At 37.7% G+C, this 15,140-nt stretch overlaps 1 protein-coding gene across 1 annotated transcript; it reads left to right on the forward strand.

The window, feature by feature from the left end:
* Nucleotides 1–743: 743 nt before the first annotated feature.
* Nucleotides 744–10,665, forward strand: LOC119492863 (eosinophil peroxidase-like). Its single transcript, XM_037777716.1, has 13 exons — nt 744–957; nt 1,113–1,181; nt 2,969–3,056; nt 3,218–3,393; nt 3,491–3,617; nt 3,854–3,983; nt 5,172–5,378; nt 5,469–5,829; nt 6,033–6,193; nt 6,307–6,562; nt 9,460–9,630; nt 9,772–10,009; nt 10,107–10,665. Exons 1-13 carry the CDS (start codon nt 840–842, stop codon nt 10,309–10,311), a joined length of 2,307 nt encoding a protein of 768 aa, XP_037633644.1. The 5' UTR covers nt 744–839; the 3' UTR covers nt 10,312–10,665.
* The last annotated feature ends 4,475 nt before the right edge of the window (nt 10,666–15,140 follow it).

Genomic DNA, 15,140 nt, shown 5'->3' on the forward strand with positions numbered 1-15,140 from the left:
TTGCTCCTGTGTCGGTACTCCCGCTTATTTCTCCAAACTGGGGGCGTATATTTTACTCTTTGGTGTACACTGACCTTTTCTTGTGCACCGGCACTTCTCATAAATGGCTTATGGTAGGCTTCTCTTTTCTGCCCTCTCCATATCAGGTTCTCTGTGTGATTCATAATTAATTAATCACATTTTATGATAAGGCGCAGCACCAGCATTTTAGTGCTGCACCTTTTCATCATTAAAACATCTGGGTGTGCCGGAGGATGAGAATGTGCGTGCTGTAATTTATTGATACAACGTTCACGTCATTTTGTAAAATAATTAGTGATCTGTTTGTCATTTGTGAACAAATATAATTAATGAAACATTGCTCTTTTGATTTACAGAATAGGATTTTACAGGGCAAACATTTCCAGAAGAATTAAATGTTCAGACAAAGACAGTGATATTTGTAGGTTTAAATGATAAAATAATTTTTTAAATATAAGTTTTCTATTTAAGCTTTTTGGGCGTTATCTATAATAATAATGGTCCAAAATTATTATTACATAGTTTCAAAACAAAAACCTTCAAATTTTCTAGGGGGTGGACCCCCAAAGCCAATATATCTTAATACCTTTTATTCACTGTAGAAATTAAGAATGTAGGGGAGACTGGTACTAGTTGTAACTCTGTCTACCAGCTGGTGTGTAATTTCCCCAAGTAGTGGGGTAGGCTGTAACAAGGAAACTCTTCATTAATAAGTGGAAAGAATGACAACAAATGTGAATCATGGGACAATTTTGTCTGACAGCTCAGCACATTGATGTTTTGTTAAACCACACAGGTAAAGTCCTGCTCAAACAAAGATGCCTCGGGTGTGGCAAAAGGGTGTTTCCCGCCACAGTTTGTACGAGACTATATGTACAGATGACAAATGGTGTAAGGCACAACTCCTGACTGCAGCTGGAGCATCAATCATCACAGGTAGGCCTACTGCAGCTTCTTGCCTGACTTTTAAACTTTCATAATTTGTTTCTTCACACTTGTAATTGATGTATTTGAGGCAACCATGCCTTGTTGTGTCAGTATTTTATCCATTGATCAGTGTGTTTATAACAGGATTTTGTTTGTCTTTTCAGAGATGAAGGGGTTTTTGTGCCTGATTGCTGCAGGTCTTTACCTGTGTTTACAAAACCGTGTGAATGCTGGTGAGTAATACTTCTATCAAATTGAGTTAAATTAAATATAGTTATTATAAATGTGTATAAAATAGTCTCCTACTACATTTTTTTTGTTATTTAGATAAAAACTAAAAGAGGGTCACAAGTTCAAACCCGGCTTGGGGCCCTTCTGTGTGGAGTTTGCATGTTTTCCCCGTGTTAGCGTGGGTTTTTGTCCGGGTTCTCCGGCTTCCTCCCACAGTCCAAAGACATGCAGGTTAGGTTAATTGTTGACTCTAAATTGCCCGTAGGAGTGAGTGTGAGTGTGAATGGTTGTCTGCTTCAATAGCTTCAGTAATTTATCGAAAAAAACCCATCAATATTAAAGGTAGTGCTGCACAATTATGGCTAAAATGCTAATTATGATTATTGATCAATATTATTGATCACGATTATTTATCATGATTATTCCTAGATTTTAGGGACAAAATATTTTTATTGCAAATTCACATTTAAATAAACAGAGCGCTGTTTTCACTTCGATGTTATGCTAAATTCCAACTGTCAAAAATTCTACATGTTGTCCTTTTACTTTGTTATTGTCATCTATAGTGGTTATTTGCATAAAAACACAAAATTCAAATGATCAGGAAATAAATTATTTTATTTTTATTGATAACATTTTTTGGGGAATTAGTAGTTTATATATTAGAAGCTGCTTAAAGCTAGTGTTAGAAAGCTGAACAGGTTATAATACACTCTCTAATATCTGTTTTATAGTGCTGTGAATAAATCTCCTTCAAACAACTGGATTTATTCAAGTTTCTCACCAAAAACTGAATTTAACAAGTTTACATTTGAGCGCATTATGATAGCGTTTTAATCTACCATCGCCCAATTCTCATTTTACTGAGTAGAGCTTGAAAGTACCATAACTGAGCAGCATACATGGGAATGAATTACAATGTAATAAGAGTCTGATTAGGTTAGCTGTTCTTAAAGTAATATGTAACCGTTGTCGGATGCTGTTTGTAAACACAAGGCATTCAACGAGCGAGGGAGGGAGAGATAGATAACAGCTATGGTGGAGCGAACTAAAGAGTGAACGGAGAGTGACCACAGTGAAAACAAAGCAACATCAGAGAAATAAAACGTTATTTTCTGATTATTTCCCGGCGGTTACGTTTTAAAACAATTAGGTTCTTATTTTGCTGTGTTCGGGACTCTTCTGGTTGTCTGCAAAGAGCCTTTGGGCCCGTTGTGGAGGTGTAACCCCCAGCAAATAACAGCGCACAGGGTGTGCAGCCCGTTCAGGTCGTTAAATACCGCTGCCTTGTCACGCCCCTCGGCGTTTGATACCGAGGCCCAAGTCCCCCTTTAGCTCTGTCAGATAATAAGCGGCCATATTTGACAGATAAGAATGGGTTTGTTACATCACTGTAGGTTTCCCCTGTTCATCTCTCTCTCCTCTGCTGTGTGCTGCTATCGCTGTGCCAAGGCACACACACCAAGCAGAGAGGACAGCCTGCCCTTTGGCTGCATTCATTCAAAATCTGCAACACGGCACCTTCCCGCAGGGTTGTTGTGCGGAGGTGTTTGGAGTTCGTTGTGTGTTAAGAACATAACCGCTGTGAAAAAAATCTTAAAATAATGTTTTATCTTTCTGATTCACTGCTTTTCACCTGACCATCGCTGCTCTCTATCGCCCTCTCGGCTCAAGGGACCAACTTTGAATGCTGTGTGTTTAAAAACAGCAACCAACAACGGTTTCATAATACCTATAAGAGAGAATGAGAAAATAAAGAAATGTTTAATGAGATGTTTTGTGCCTTCAGAACCACGTTTGAGCAGAAGTATCATTGAGAATGCTGTGATTGAAGCCAAGGCCATAGTCGATGCAGCTTATCTCTACTCCAGAAGAGAGTGAGTCTATAAACCCTCTGAACTGCTGCACAAGTTCTGCAGTGATAGAAAAACAAAACGCACAACATGAAAGTATAGGCATACAGTACATTCAAACTTTAGGTTGTACGCCATCAGAAGCATCTCAATGCTCATAAATGTGACCTCTCCACACACTACAGGAGCGTTGACCGTGTGAGAAGGAATGCAGCGAGTCCTTCAGATGTCCTGCGTTTGTTGAAGCAGCCTGTCGGGCTGACCCGTACTGCTGTGCGTGCTGCTGACTATATGGATAATGCCGTTAAACTGGTCAAGAGATCTTTGGAGAAACGTCAAAAACGCTCCATCAATGCCACAGGTGTGTATCCAAAATAGGTTCTTTGAATTTTCCATCCAGGTGGTATCTATTATCAGTCTATTATCAGCTATGTCTATTTCTTGTCTCTGTTAATTAGATCTGATCACTGCGGAGGATCTGCACTACTTGGCTGAACTGACAGGTTGCTCTCCCCGAATTCGTATTCCTTCCTGCAGGACCAATTTGGATAAGTTTCGCACTGCAAGCGGCGTCTGCAACAACGAGTAAGGCAACTGCTAAGTAGCAACTTTAAGATTGAAGGAAATGAACAAGTGACAAATATTTCCACAGCTAACTGACTTTTCATTTGTTTGCCCCTGGGGCTGGATTGAATTGTGACAAAGATTTTCCTGTAAAATATAATTGGCAGTATGATTGTCAATGACTGGAACACTATGTACATGTAACACCCATGTGTGAGACAAAGACAAAGAAAAATAATAGTTTTTTTCTTGCCTAGAGAAAAACCCCGCTTGGGAGCCTCCAACATACCTTTTACGCGCTGGCTTCCTGCTGCGTACCAGGATGATATCTCTCTGCCCAGAGGCTGGGACCCTAATCGCAGAATCAACAACAGGAGGCTTCCCTTGGTAACATACTTCAGAATGTCATCTTTACTGGCTATACCACAAATGACCATGGAAAAGAAACACTTGTAGTTTTAGGGGAGACCGGGGGCAATTGTAACATTTTTTGGTTTTGATGTCATTACTCAAAAACCTCTTGAGCTATTTGTATACAATTTTTATGTAGGTAACTTGTATTTGTGTTCTACTTGTTAACAGTCATCAAATGTTTCTACAAGCAATGTTAGTCACAATATTGCTTGAAACACTATATGTCAAATGTTACATCTGCCCCCAGGTGCAGGGGCGATTGTAACAGCATTTGAGGGCAATTGAAACAATACACTAACACCTTCATATAAATACCAAGGACCACAACAAACTACCAAGAACATAGATATAGTTAAAACAATTTAATATCCATTGAAAAATGAAATAATTTCATACCTCAAAAAAAGTCTTGGCAGAAACACATTAGTTACACATTTCCCTTGTTTAAAATATGTAAAAATGAAATGGCTCCAACCAGGTTTTAAATCTGAGTTTCAATAGGTTGTGTGTTGATTTTCAGCCAATATGGCAGTACTTTCTTTTTGAATTGACGAGAACCCTAGTCCCCACATTGAGAGGCAAGAGACGTAACCACTGGACTCTGCCATAAAATTCATGATGAATAGAGTCTACGTAGACATTTAAACTGAACACAAAACACTTTTCTTAGAGTTATTATAGAAAAAATCATCTATTCTGATGTCGTTACTAAGTCGGACACCATTTTGATGGTGTCGGGGTCAATTGTAACAAGTCAAGTCAATTTGATGTGTATGGCCCAAAATCACAAATTTACCTCAGGGACTTTATAATCTGTACAGGATACGACAGCCTTTACAGTGCGACACTCTCAACGGATAAGGAAACCCACACCCCCCAAAAAAAAACCTTTTAACAGGGAAAAAAGAAAAAATGGGATAAACCTCAGGAAGAGCAACAGAGGAGAGATCTCCCTCCAGGATGGACAGATGTGCAACAGATGTTGTGTTTAATTTCTGATTAGAGATATTTGAGATATTACAATTGCCCTTGTTACAATTGCCCCCGGTCTCCCCTACAAATCCTACAAAAAATCTCCCCTACAAAATTACTAACTTGGTTACTTACTTACCCTACAAATCCTTTTTACCAAGGTGCTCATTGTCTCTATGCTGTCCTCAGGTAAGAGAAGTGTCCAACATAATTGTGCGAACAGCAAACTCTGATGTGGAGAGCGACACACTCTACACTCACCTATTGACGATATTCGCCCAGTGGGTTGACCACGACATGTCCTTCACTCCTACCTCTCCTGTAATCCGTTCATACAGTAACGGTATTGACTGTGAGAAGAGTTGTGAACGTACAGAGCCCTGCTTCCCCATTACGGTCAGTGTCGTTGCATTTCACAAGAAAAGACATGAATACATCTAAAACACAGACATACTGGATGTTAACTACTTCTTGTCATCTTAACAGATTCCCAGCGTAGACCCACGTTTTGGCACAAACTCAGCTGATTGCATCCCCTTCTTCCGCTCTGCTCCAGCTTGTGGTTCTGGCAACACAGGCTACAACTTTGGTGCGAGCACAGTCCGTCAGCAGATGAACTCTCTCACAGCTTTCCTTGATGGAGGTCAGGTGTACGGTAGTGACGATATCAAAGCTCGTAAACTACGCAACCTCACCACAGGTCAGGGCCTGCTGAAGGTCAATGCACAGTACAAAGACAATGGCCGTGCGCTCCTGCCCTTCTCCGACATGACTGCCAACATGTGTGCCACCCGAGCCCGCATTACTAATACTGTTAATGCACAGGAGGTGCCCTGCTTTGAGGCTGGTGAGTAGCAGCAAAAACGCTGACGTACAAAGTGTTAGACCCAATAGAAGCATTACATTGTTTTACATAACCATAACAGGATCTCAGTTAAGATCAGTTCAGATTCATTTTATGACACATTGTGGCTGTCACAGTTAACACAGCTGAGGCAAGGCAACATTTAATTGAGGGTATTAAATGCAGACGTCTGCTTTGTCCCCCAGGTGACGAACGCTCAAATGAGAACATTGGTCTGACGACTTTACACGTAGTGTTTGTACGTGAGCACAACCGTCTGGCACGTGCTCTGGCCGTAATCAACCCTCACTGGAACGGAGAGAGACTCTACCAGGAAGCACGCAAGATCGTAGGAGCATACCTCCAGGTGAGAGAGAGGCTTAGCTGCATGGATTACAGAAACGTTGCATTCATGATTTAAGGGATGGATGGTATGTCCTCACATGGTTCAGTTAACTAAGTTTATTTTTTGTCTCTTAGATTCTCATTTACAGAGACTACTTACCTCTCATTGTTGGTGCAGACTCCAGGGTGTCCTTCAACATCTACCCTGGTTATGATAAAAACGTTGACCCCAGGATCTCCAATGTGTTCGCCACTGCTGCCTACCGATACGCTCACTTGATGATTCAGCCTAGAATGTTTCGTCTTAATGAGCAGTACCAGGAGCACCCTACTTACCCCAGCCCATTGCTGCACACAACCTTCTTTGCACCGTGGAGGGTCGTCTTTGAAGGTATGGCCAAGATCTTTAACTTGTTAGTATTCACCTGAATTGAAAATATTAAATCACTGAAGGAAAGATCATCAGGAGAGAATGCATGACTTATTCCAATGGGGTGATGGTGATTTCCAATAGGGTGTATAATGTAATTATAATGGTGTGTGTGTGTGTATTTATTAGTTGATTGTTTTTATGTAAATACGAGAATGAGAATTAGAAATGTATATACACCTCCTAATTCAGCAATGAAAGTTAGGACAATAAATATGTAGCTGGAAAACACAACAATAACGGGCCAGATGTTGAAGATGAGCAAGCAAAGAGGGAAAGTATTAGAGACCAGTGTGAAAAAAATTATCAAACAATTAATACAAATGAGTCTATGTTAGGTACTTTGCTCAATTCCATTGAAATGAGTTTGGCCTAAATTTACTGGGTGAAGAGATTACAAAAGATGAATTAAAACAAGCTATTTTATAATTAAATAATGGAAAAGCACCAGTTCCAGATGGACTTCCTAGTGAGTTTTACCAAACATGTATAGATGACATCACAGATCTGCTAACCTCAGTGTTTAATACTGGAATCAGGACAGGTAAACATCATAGCTCCTTTTACCATGGAGATATATCACTCATTTACAAGAAAGGAGATGAAATAAATAATTGGAGGCATGTCACCTTGACGAATGTAGACTATAGAATCCTTGCAGAAGTGCTCACGAATAGACTGAATGATGTACTGAAAAAAAATAGTTGAAAAAGAGCAGACGTGTGTTATTTAGGGGAGGTTGATGTGGGATAATTTAGGATGGCTGAGATTTAGAAGGCCTTCTTGGGAATTTCTGTGGGCAGTGTTGAAAGCTGATGGTTTTAGGGAAGATTTTATAGATGTTATTAAGCTGCTGTATGCACAATCAACAGTTCAGGTTAGTGTAAATGGAGTTTTAACAAAAAAAAATTTAAATTGAGAGAGGTAACAAACAAGGCTGTCCTTTATCAGCGGCCCTTTATATTTTAGTGACAAACCTATTATTGAAAAGAATCAAAGATGATGACATAGTGGTACCAGAACTAGTAGTGGAGAGCAGGTGGCTGTCTGGCATATGCTGACCATATTACTGTCATAATAAAGAACCAAAATGAACTGGATATTAGGGCTGTGTATTGGCAAGAATCTGGCGATACGGTACGTATCATGTTACAGGGGTTACGATTCAATATATTGCATTTTTTTAAAATCAAATTTTAGGAAAATTGTCATAGTACATAGAACACACCATCGTATGCATACAATTTAGTTTAAGTTTTAAATAATCTTTTTATGCAATCAGAACAGGAGGATATTCATTTGCATTTATCACATCCAACATCATAGCACTACTTTGAGGACACATACACTGAGAGAGTGCATCTCTTTGCAAATGAAATCAGAATCATCTTTGCATATAAAGTATTAATTAAAGATCAATACGGGGCTTTTGAGAATCGATACAGTATCACAAAACACAACGCGATAATCGATATTTTAAATATTTTCTTACACCTCTACTGGATATAATAAATGAACATCTTCAGCGATATGAAGAAGTATCTGTTGCAAAATTACACCATAACAAAACAGAGTCTGGTTTAGAAGAGATGACACACGACCTTTGTCGAGATTACAAGTAAGTAACAAAACTGCTATGAAAAGAACTCCCCCCAAAGAACAGACAATAAATGAAATAAATAAAATTGCAGTTAATTTTGTTTGGGGAACCACCAGGGAAGTCACAAAAAGGAATTTAATGTACAAAAGTAAAAAAGACGGATGCCTTGGTGTCATAGATCTGGGTTTAAAACTAAATTTCGCCCTCTGTAAAAAAACATTGCATCTGGTCTCAAAAGAAAGGTGATGTGGATGTGTCGGTGAAGCACTGAGTTGGACTAAGAAAAAAAGGACACGCAAGAAACTTGTGACAAGTGTTACACACCTAAATATTGAGTGGGTTGAAATGTCCAGTAAAAATATATATGTTAAATTATGTAATCACTTTTATGGTGGTGCTTTCCGCTACAAGGATCTAGATGAATCTGAATCCCAGGTATGTATTGAAAACATATTTCATATAAACTTATCAGAAAATAAACATTATGTGTATAAGATAATTATGTGTATAATATAATTGTGTGGCTTGTACCAGTTTGTAGACTAGCAGTTCGGCTGGTGATAAAGTGGAGTTGCTTCGTTAAAACGAAAGGGTGCCCTATTGATAATTGTGATGAAGATTAAACTATTGAACACTAAATTCTAAAATGCCAGAGGTCTAGAGGTGTATGGGAAAAAATTACAGGTGTTGATTTTAATAATAACGTGAACTATAATGTAGTGGTGTATGTTTTTTTTCTCGAAAATCTGCCCAAATTGCAGCAAGAATTTTATAGTATGATAATATGTACAAATGTAACAGAAATATGGAAGACAAGGTGCAGTGGTCCTTCACCAACCATCTCTAGTAGTCAAACAAATTATAAGTGAACTGAAGACAAGACAAAGAACACTGAACATCAGTCAAAAGAGATGCACACCTCGACACTTTCTGTATATTGTGGGCATTGTCCTCTTCATGAGATGTTTTCTCTTCTTTGTATTATATTGTGTAAGCACATTTTTTTGTATGAACTCAAAGTATTACTAAGAAGTGTAACCCAATGTGCTACATGCAACCAGCTTAAGTTCTTGGTGACCATGTAAGCAGACAATTACTACTTACAATGAACTGTTGGTACCAAACTGTATGGATTGTCAAATCAAAAACAATGAACACAAAGCAGCTAAAAACTACAATGAGCTGCAGATTGGGGTCATGAGTCTCAGTGGGATCAGCAGCAGTAGCTTACATTTTTCCTATCCCTCGTGTTCTTCAGGTGGTGTGGACCCACTTCTGAGAGGCCTGCTGGGTCGTCAGGCCAAGCTGAACACGCAGGAAAACATGATGCACGATGAGCTGAGGGACAGGCTGTTTGAATTCACCGAAAGGTTGGCACTGGATCTGGCCGCCCTCAACATGCAAAGGGGCAGAGACCATGGACTCCCTGGTATTACTTTCATTTAGTCTTTCTATTTATTTTCTGTCATGTACCGCTAGAATTTGGTCTGCACCTGAGTCTTTGCAGGCATTACCAGTCATGCATTATCTTAAACATGGCTACATTTTCACCCTTTGTATTCTTTCTTAGGCTACAACGAATGGCGGAAGTTCTGCGGGCTGTCAGAGCCAAGAAATATGAGACAGCTGCGTCGAGTGCTGAATAACAGACCCCTGGCCAGGAAATTTCTGGATCTCTACAGAACACCTAACAACATCGATGTGTGGCTGGGAGGATTGGCTGAGCCGTTTGTCCCTGGAGGAAGAGTGGGACCCCTGTTCGCCTGCTTGATTGCCACTCAGTTCCAGAAGGTCCGCCAGGGAGACCGGTAAGCACTGAAAATGCATTATTGACTGACATGTACTAAAGATGAGGCGATAGCGGTGTTAGACGCACTTTTAAACATGAACAAACTTTACTTTCAGATTTTGGTGGGAGAACCATGGGGTCTTCACTACAGCCCAGAAAACCTCCCTGAGGGCAGTGTCACTTTCCCGCATCATCTGTGACAACACTGGTATCACTGAAGTACCAGCCCAGCCCTTCAGATATAAGGCCAGAGGTTCCGGTTACACTCAGTGTACGACCCTCCCTACCTTTGACCTCAGTCCATGGAGGGACGCTCACTAAAGACAGCTACATCTCAGGGCATCTGATTTTGCTGTGTAAGATGAGACCTTTCTTCACACTGCAGCTGACTCTTTAATACATCACTGACCCAAAACTACGATGTTTAAAACCTGTGTCATTGTTTGATTTTGTTGTGTGTAATTAAATCATTTCCTATCTACATTTTTAATTTAAATGAAAGGAAATTTGATATTTTCTTAGTTCATTTTAATTACATTTTTTTCTCTCTTTAAAATGTTGATTTTTTATTTTATGCCTGACGAATGAATGTAAACTTTGAGAAGAGTTAAGAGTTGATGGTTTACATCACCATAAGTGTAACATAATAAACACATGTTATTCGAATAACTATGACTCAGTTTGATTTTTATAACTATATTTTCAAGATCTCTGGTGTTTGTGCAACATTGGACCAGGAGAAAATACATGTATTACACAGCAGACAGGGGTCACGCTGGGTTGGTATAGATCATGTTTAAATAATTAACATGTAACAAAGATAATATATAATAATAATCATATGTAAAAGTCAAACCACAATAAGTTGATCCACTGATCAACTTATTTGATGGTGTTGTGTGTCACAGCTTGAGCTCTTACAAATTTTATCTGTGTGAGCTTGATTGAAATATGAACTAGAAGTGCACTTGGAGAGAGCAGACCTCCGCCAAGGCAGGTTTCATGTACGTCGCTGCCTCCCTGTGGTGGCCTGTGGTATTAATGCACAGGCTGAGTGGAGTTATTTAAAAAAATTCCCGAAGCCGGATCGCTAAAATCTAAAGGATTGTTCATTGTGTCACACCCCACCCCTCCAAAACATTTCATTCAAATCCATTGCGGACTTTTGGAGTTATCGTCCAAACGGACAAACCAACAATCCAACGCCGGTGAAAACATAACCTCCTTCCTAGGCCTTTGGCCTTGGCGGAGGTATTTAGGAGAAATGTGTTTAGAAAGCATGATTTATGAAATGCTTCATATATACTTAAAGTATATATACTTAAATTATGCCATTTTGCTTGTGTGAACTCCAAATGTGTTGTTTAGTTTAATTTGGTTAACTTTCACCATGTATGAATAAAAATTATATTTGGTTGACAATAACTTTAACCAACCAATAAATACTTACCACCCGAAAGTACTGCATTCAAACAACATTTTGATATAAAAAGCAGCTTTCCCCCTCATAGTTCCTATCTGAGCTCTTATCTTCCTCTGGGGCACAATAAAGTACTGATAGGATCTTATTTTTTTTTTTTTAAAGGTCCCATATTGTAAAAAGGGAGATTTTTCTTTTTTATTATAAAGCAGGATTTAAGTGCTGTATAAATATTGTAAAAGTATTGAAACACTCAATCCATGGAGAAATACACACAGCCCGTATTCAGTAATTCTGTCTTTAAACAAGCCGTCAGGATTACCGTATGGTTGTGATGTCATAAATATACAGTATATTGACCATTTCACTTGAACATTCTAAAGGTCGCAGTTTATTTCTGGTTGCAGTGTATGTGAATAACATCAGCTAACAGGAAGTAAACATGCCTAGCAACGCAATTCTGTTGAAATGTGCTAAAACAGAACATTTCAGACAGAGGGTAAATGCAGGTATATTCAGGCAGACAGTATGAGGTAAATAACGTTTTTTTGGAACATTAAAACATGTAAACATATTCTAGTAGAAACACGAAATACAAGTACGAACCCGAAAATGAGCATAGTATGTGATCTAAAACCTCTTTAGAAACAACCAACATCCAACAATGTGATCAAAATGAAGCATGTTTTTATGAAATTTTTCGCCGTGGTGTTTTTCTTGAGCCCAAGAACACGGTACCGAGTTAACCCCTGTGGCCTAGTTACAGAAAGTTCTGATCCAAGATAGTCTGTTAATAGAAGATCTGCTTGTTATAGCATACTGTTTTGAAAACATGAGGTCTTCAGTTTTCAGAATCTGTAAACCAATTTAATGTTGTCCAAACTATGTCTTATTATAAAGTATTATAACAATAAAGTTGTACAGATATACATGTCATTCATAACTGAACTTTTAACAGCAGGCTATTAACTTTGTATGTAGGAAAGTAGGAAATAACAAAAATAAACAACTTACAAATATTGGTAATTTGTAAATACCAAATTATTTTGTGAAATAAACACCTTTTTTATTTTGTATTTCGCTTATAGATATACTATGTATTTTAAATAAAATCATCCATAACCCTCAAGTTAAATTTGATCGATTTGATTGCGTTGCTGCCTTGACATTTAGCCTTTGTTCCCTCAAAAAGATTATAGTTACTTACATGTCTTCAGCAATTATAAACCACCAGACAGTCACAGAGGTCTGCTGGGAGAGTTCATTTCAGGCACTTCGATACAGCCACCAGATGGCGACAAACACTAATGAACCTCATGTACTATTCCTCTGATTCAGAGGGATCTAATGATACCTGTTTCAGCCCTGTAGGCCTTTGAATTCTGCATTTATCTGCTGTATAGCATGGAGCTCTTTGGTCATATATGAATATTGGTCAATATGTATTGTGTTTATTACTATTTCAATGTTTTTAGGAGATTTATGTTATTTGTAACATGGCAATATGGAAATAAATAGTGTTTTGACGTATGAGTCCCAGCAAACAGTCAATATGTAAGCAGTAAACACGGCCGCCCGAATATATCTTTATAAATTGTATCATAAATGTTGTATTCTAGTGTATTTTCATCAAATTTACAGTTATAGTCGAAGAGTAGTAGACATTCAGATTTATTTTGTCTAAATCGTATGTCATTGGTCTTTGAGTGAACTTCACACTTCTTGTTCAGTGTAATGTTGTACAGGAAGAGAGAAATTCACTGGAAGTTTTTTACACAATAGACAGTGCCCACATTACACTCATCCACCCTATGATAATAGCTACAAAGTTGTTGCCAACCACACCTTACAACCAAACACAACACGCAGGCCTACTGAATGCCTTCCAAATGAACTTTGGTTTCTTTTACTTTATTAGCTACTTTATTTGTATTACTTTATTCGGATACTGTAGAGTGGTATTGTGATACAGTTCGCTTTTTTAAAAATGTTTTTGAAGGTTCCTGACTTTATTGATGTAGAGAAGAATTGAGGAATATTTATACAAACACGATGACGTTTAACAAAAATAGTTTTGGAGCACATTAATTAAAAATGAATATATAGTAGGCTATGCCAAGAAGGTGTGGGCCTGCATCTGATAGGCTAAAAGAAGAAACTTGCGTGGCTATCCCTGTTGTGTAATAATAAAGCAATCATTTATAATTATGGTGTCTCCTTTAAATGTCTCGCCAACTCACAAATCAAACACAAATAGCCTGCTGTCATCCTGATATGTGGACTATTGCAACCTCTGACTGCAATTGGGTCAATCTGAATGCTTCAAACTTCTGTCCAAAGGAAACTTGTTTGAGGCCATTTTTAAGAGGACATTTGATTGGACTTCTTCACACCACCACAGACATGAAAGCACCAATAACATTATATTAAGGATGGCTCTATTCTATTCATGTGTCTCCATCATGGCAGTGTGACAGTGAGATACAATACAACAACCCTTATTCTAGCAGATGGGGATTCATTCTTAAAAATGTTATTGTATATGTAAATGCACATTTCATAGACATAGACATAAACTCATTTGACTTTTTAATAAATGACTGTATTAAATGATTATTTAATAATGACTTAATGGCTTCTACAGAAGTTAATTGTGTGTGTGTGAGAGACGGTGTCATTAAAAATATAAGGAGGGACTTGAACATTAAGAGGTACCGGTAGACATGTGATCCAGCAGCACATGTCGGTCTATATATTATTAGGTCACAAACCGAAACCCAAGGAACTCTTTTATGCGTATACATTTTGTAAATTAAATAACATTATGCCTTTTTGGCGCAGAAAAAAAAACATGTTTGGAAATTGTGGAAGATGGAAAAATGGTTACATAGAGAAAGTGAATTTGTTTGGACAAATAAAAAAAAAAGATTTTTATGTCTCCCTGTGTTAAGGATTAAGGGGTATTTATATACCACATTTGTTTAGAATCCAATAAACGAAGCACATTTAGTCAATTAAAAAGCTGGAATCCTCTGAAGTTCATCAGAGTAAGTCTATCCAACAGCAAATACTCATCTGTTTATTAGGCCTATCCAACATCACACAGCATTTTTTTTTTTTTTTTTTTTAAATTAACCGATTGCAAAATGAGTTTAGTCACCAAATACTGAGCTGTTTATTAGGCCTATATATTAGCCTATAATATGTGTCAATAAGAAAACTCGATAGCCTTTGGGTTGCTCTCAGCATTGGTGCAGGAAGATGTTTCCGTTTGGCTTCAATACAGAGTTTCTCTTCTCTATACAGTGATAATAATAATAATAATAATAATGTAATTCTATTGTATGGCTTGTCAGATGTTTACACTCCAGGTAATTATAGCCTCTTTACATATCTGACATCATCGATCTACTTATCGCTACCGCAGAGTTCACCTCAATCACCCTATATTATGACATACATTATTACTTTATATATAATTATATATATACTTATATATACTTATATATATACATATACTTATATATATATATATGTATAATATAATATTTACATGTCACTTTTCAAAAACGTGAACAAATTATTAAAATACTAAAATAAAGAACAGTTGAAGAAAAGTGCGTGACATAAAAAAAAACTACAGTAAAAGCTAAAATTAAAAAAAATAGAGATAATAAAATAATTAAGCAGTTTAGTCCAACATTATTATATTTTATATATTTTGTACAGA

This window comes from Sebastes umbrosus, chromosome 8 (assembly GCF_015220745.1).
Source record: "Sebastes umbrosus isolate fSebUmb1 chromosome 8, fSebUmb1.pri, whole genome shotgun sequence".
Lineage (NCBI taxonomy): Eukaryota > Metazoa > Chordata > Actinopteri > Perciformes > Sebastidae > Sebastes > Sebastes umbrosus.

Excerpts from the sequence above, each read along its gene's own strand:
- LOC119492863 (XM_037777716.1), top strand. The coding sequence starts at position 840 with ATGCCTCGGGTGTGGCAAAAGGGTGTTTCCCGCCACAGTTTGTACGAG. Across the intron at positions 3,394-3,490 it reads ACGCTCCATCAATGCCACAG|ATCTGATCACTGCGGAGGAT; the intron begins GTGTGTATCCAA and ends TCTGTTAATTAG. Across the intron at positions 6,194-6,306 it reads TCGTAGGAGCATACCTCCAG|ATTCTCATTTACAGAGACTA; the intron begins GTGAGAGAGAGG and ends TTTGTCTCTTAG.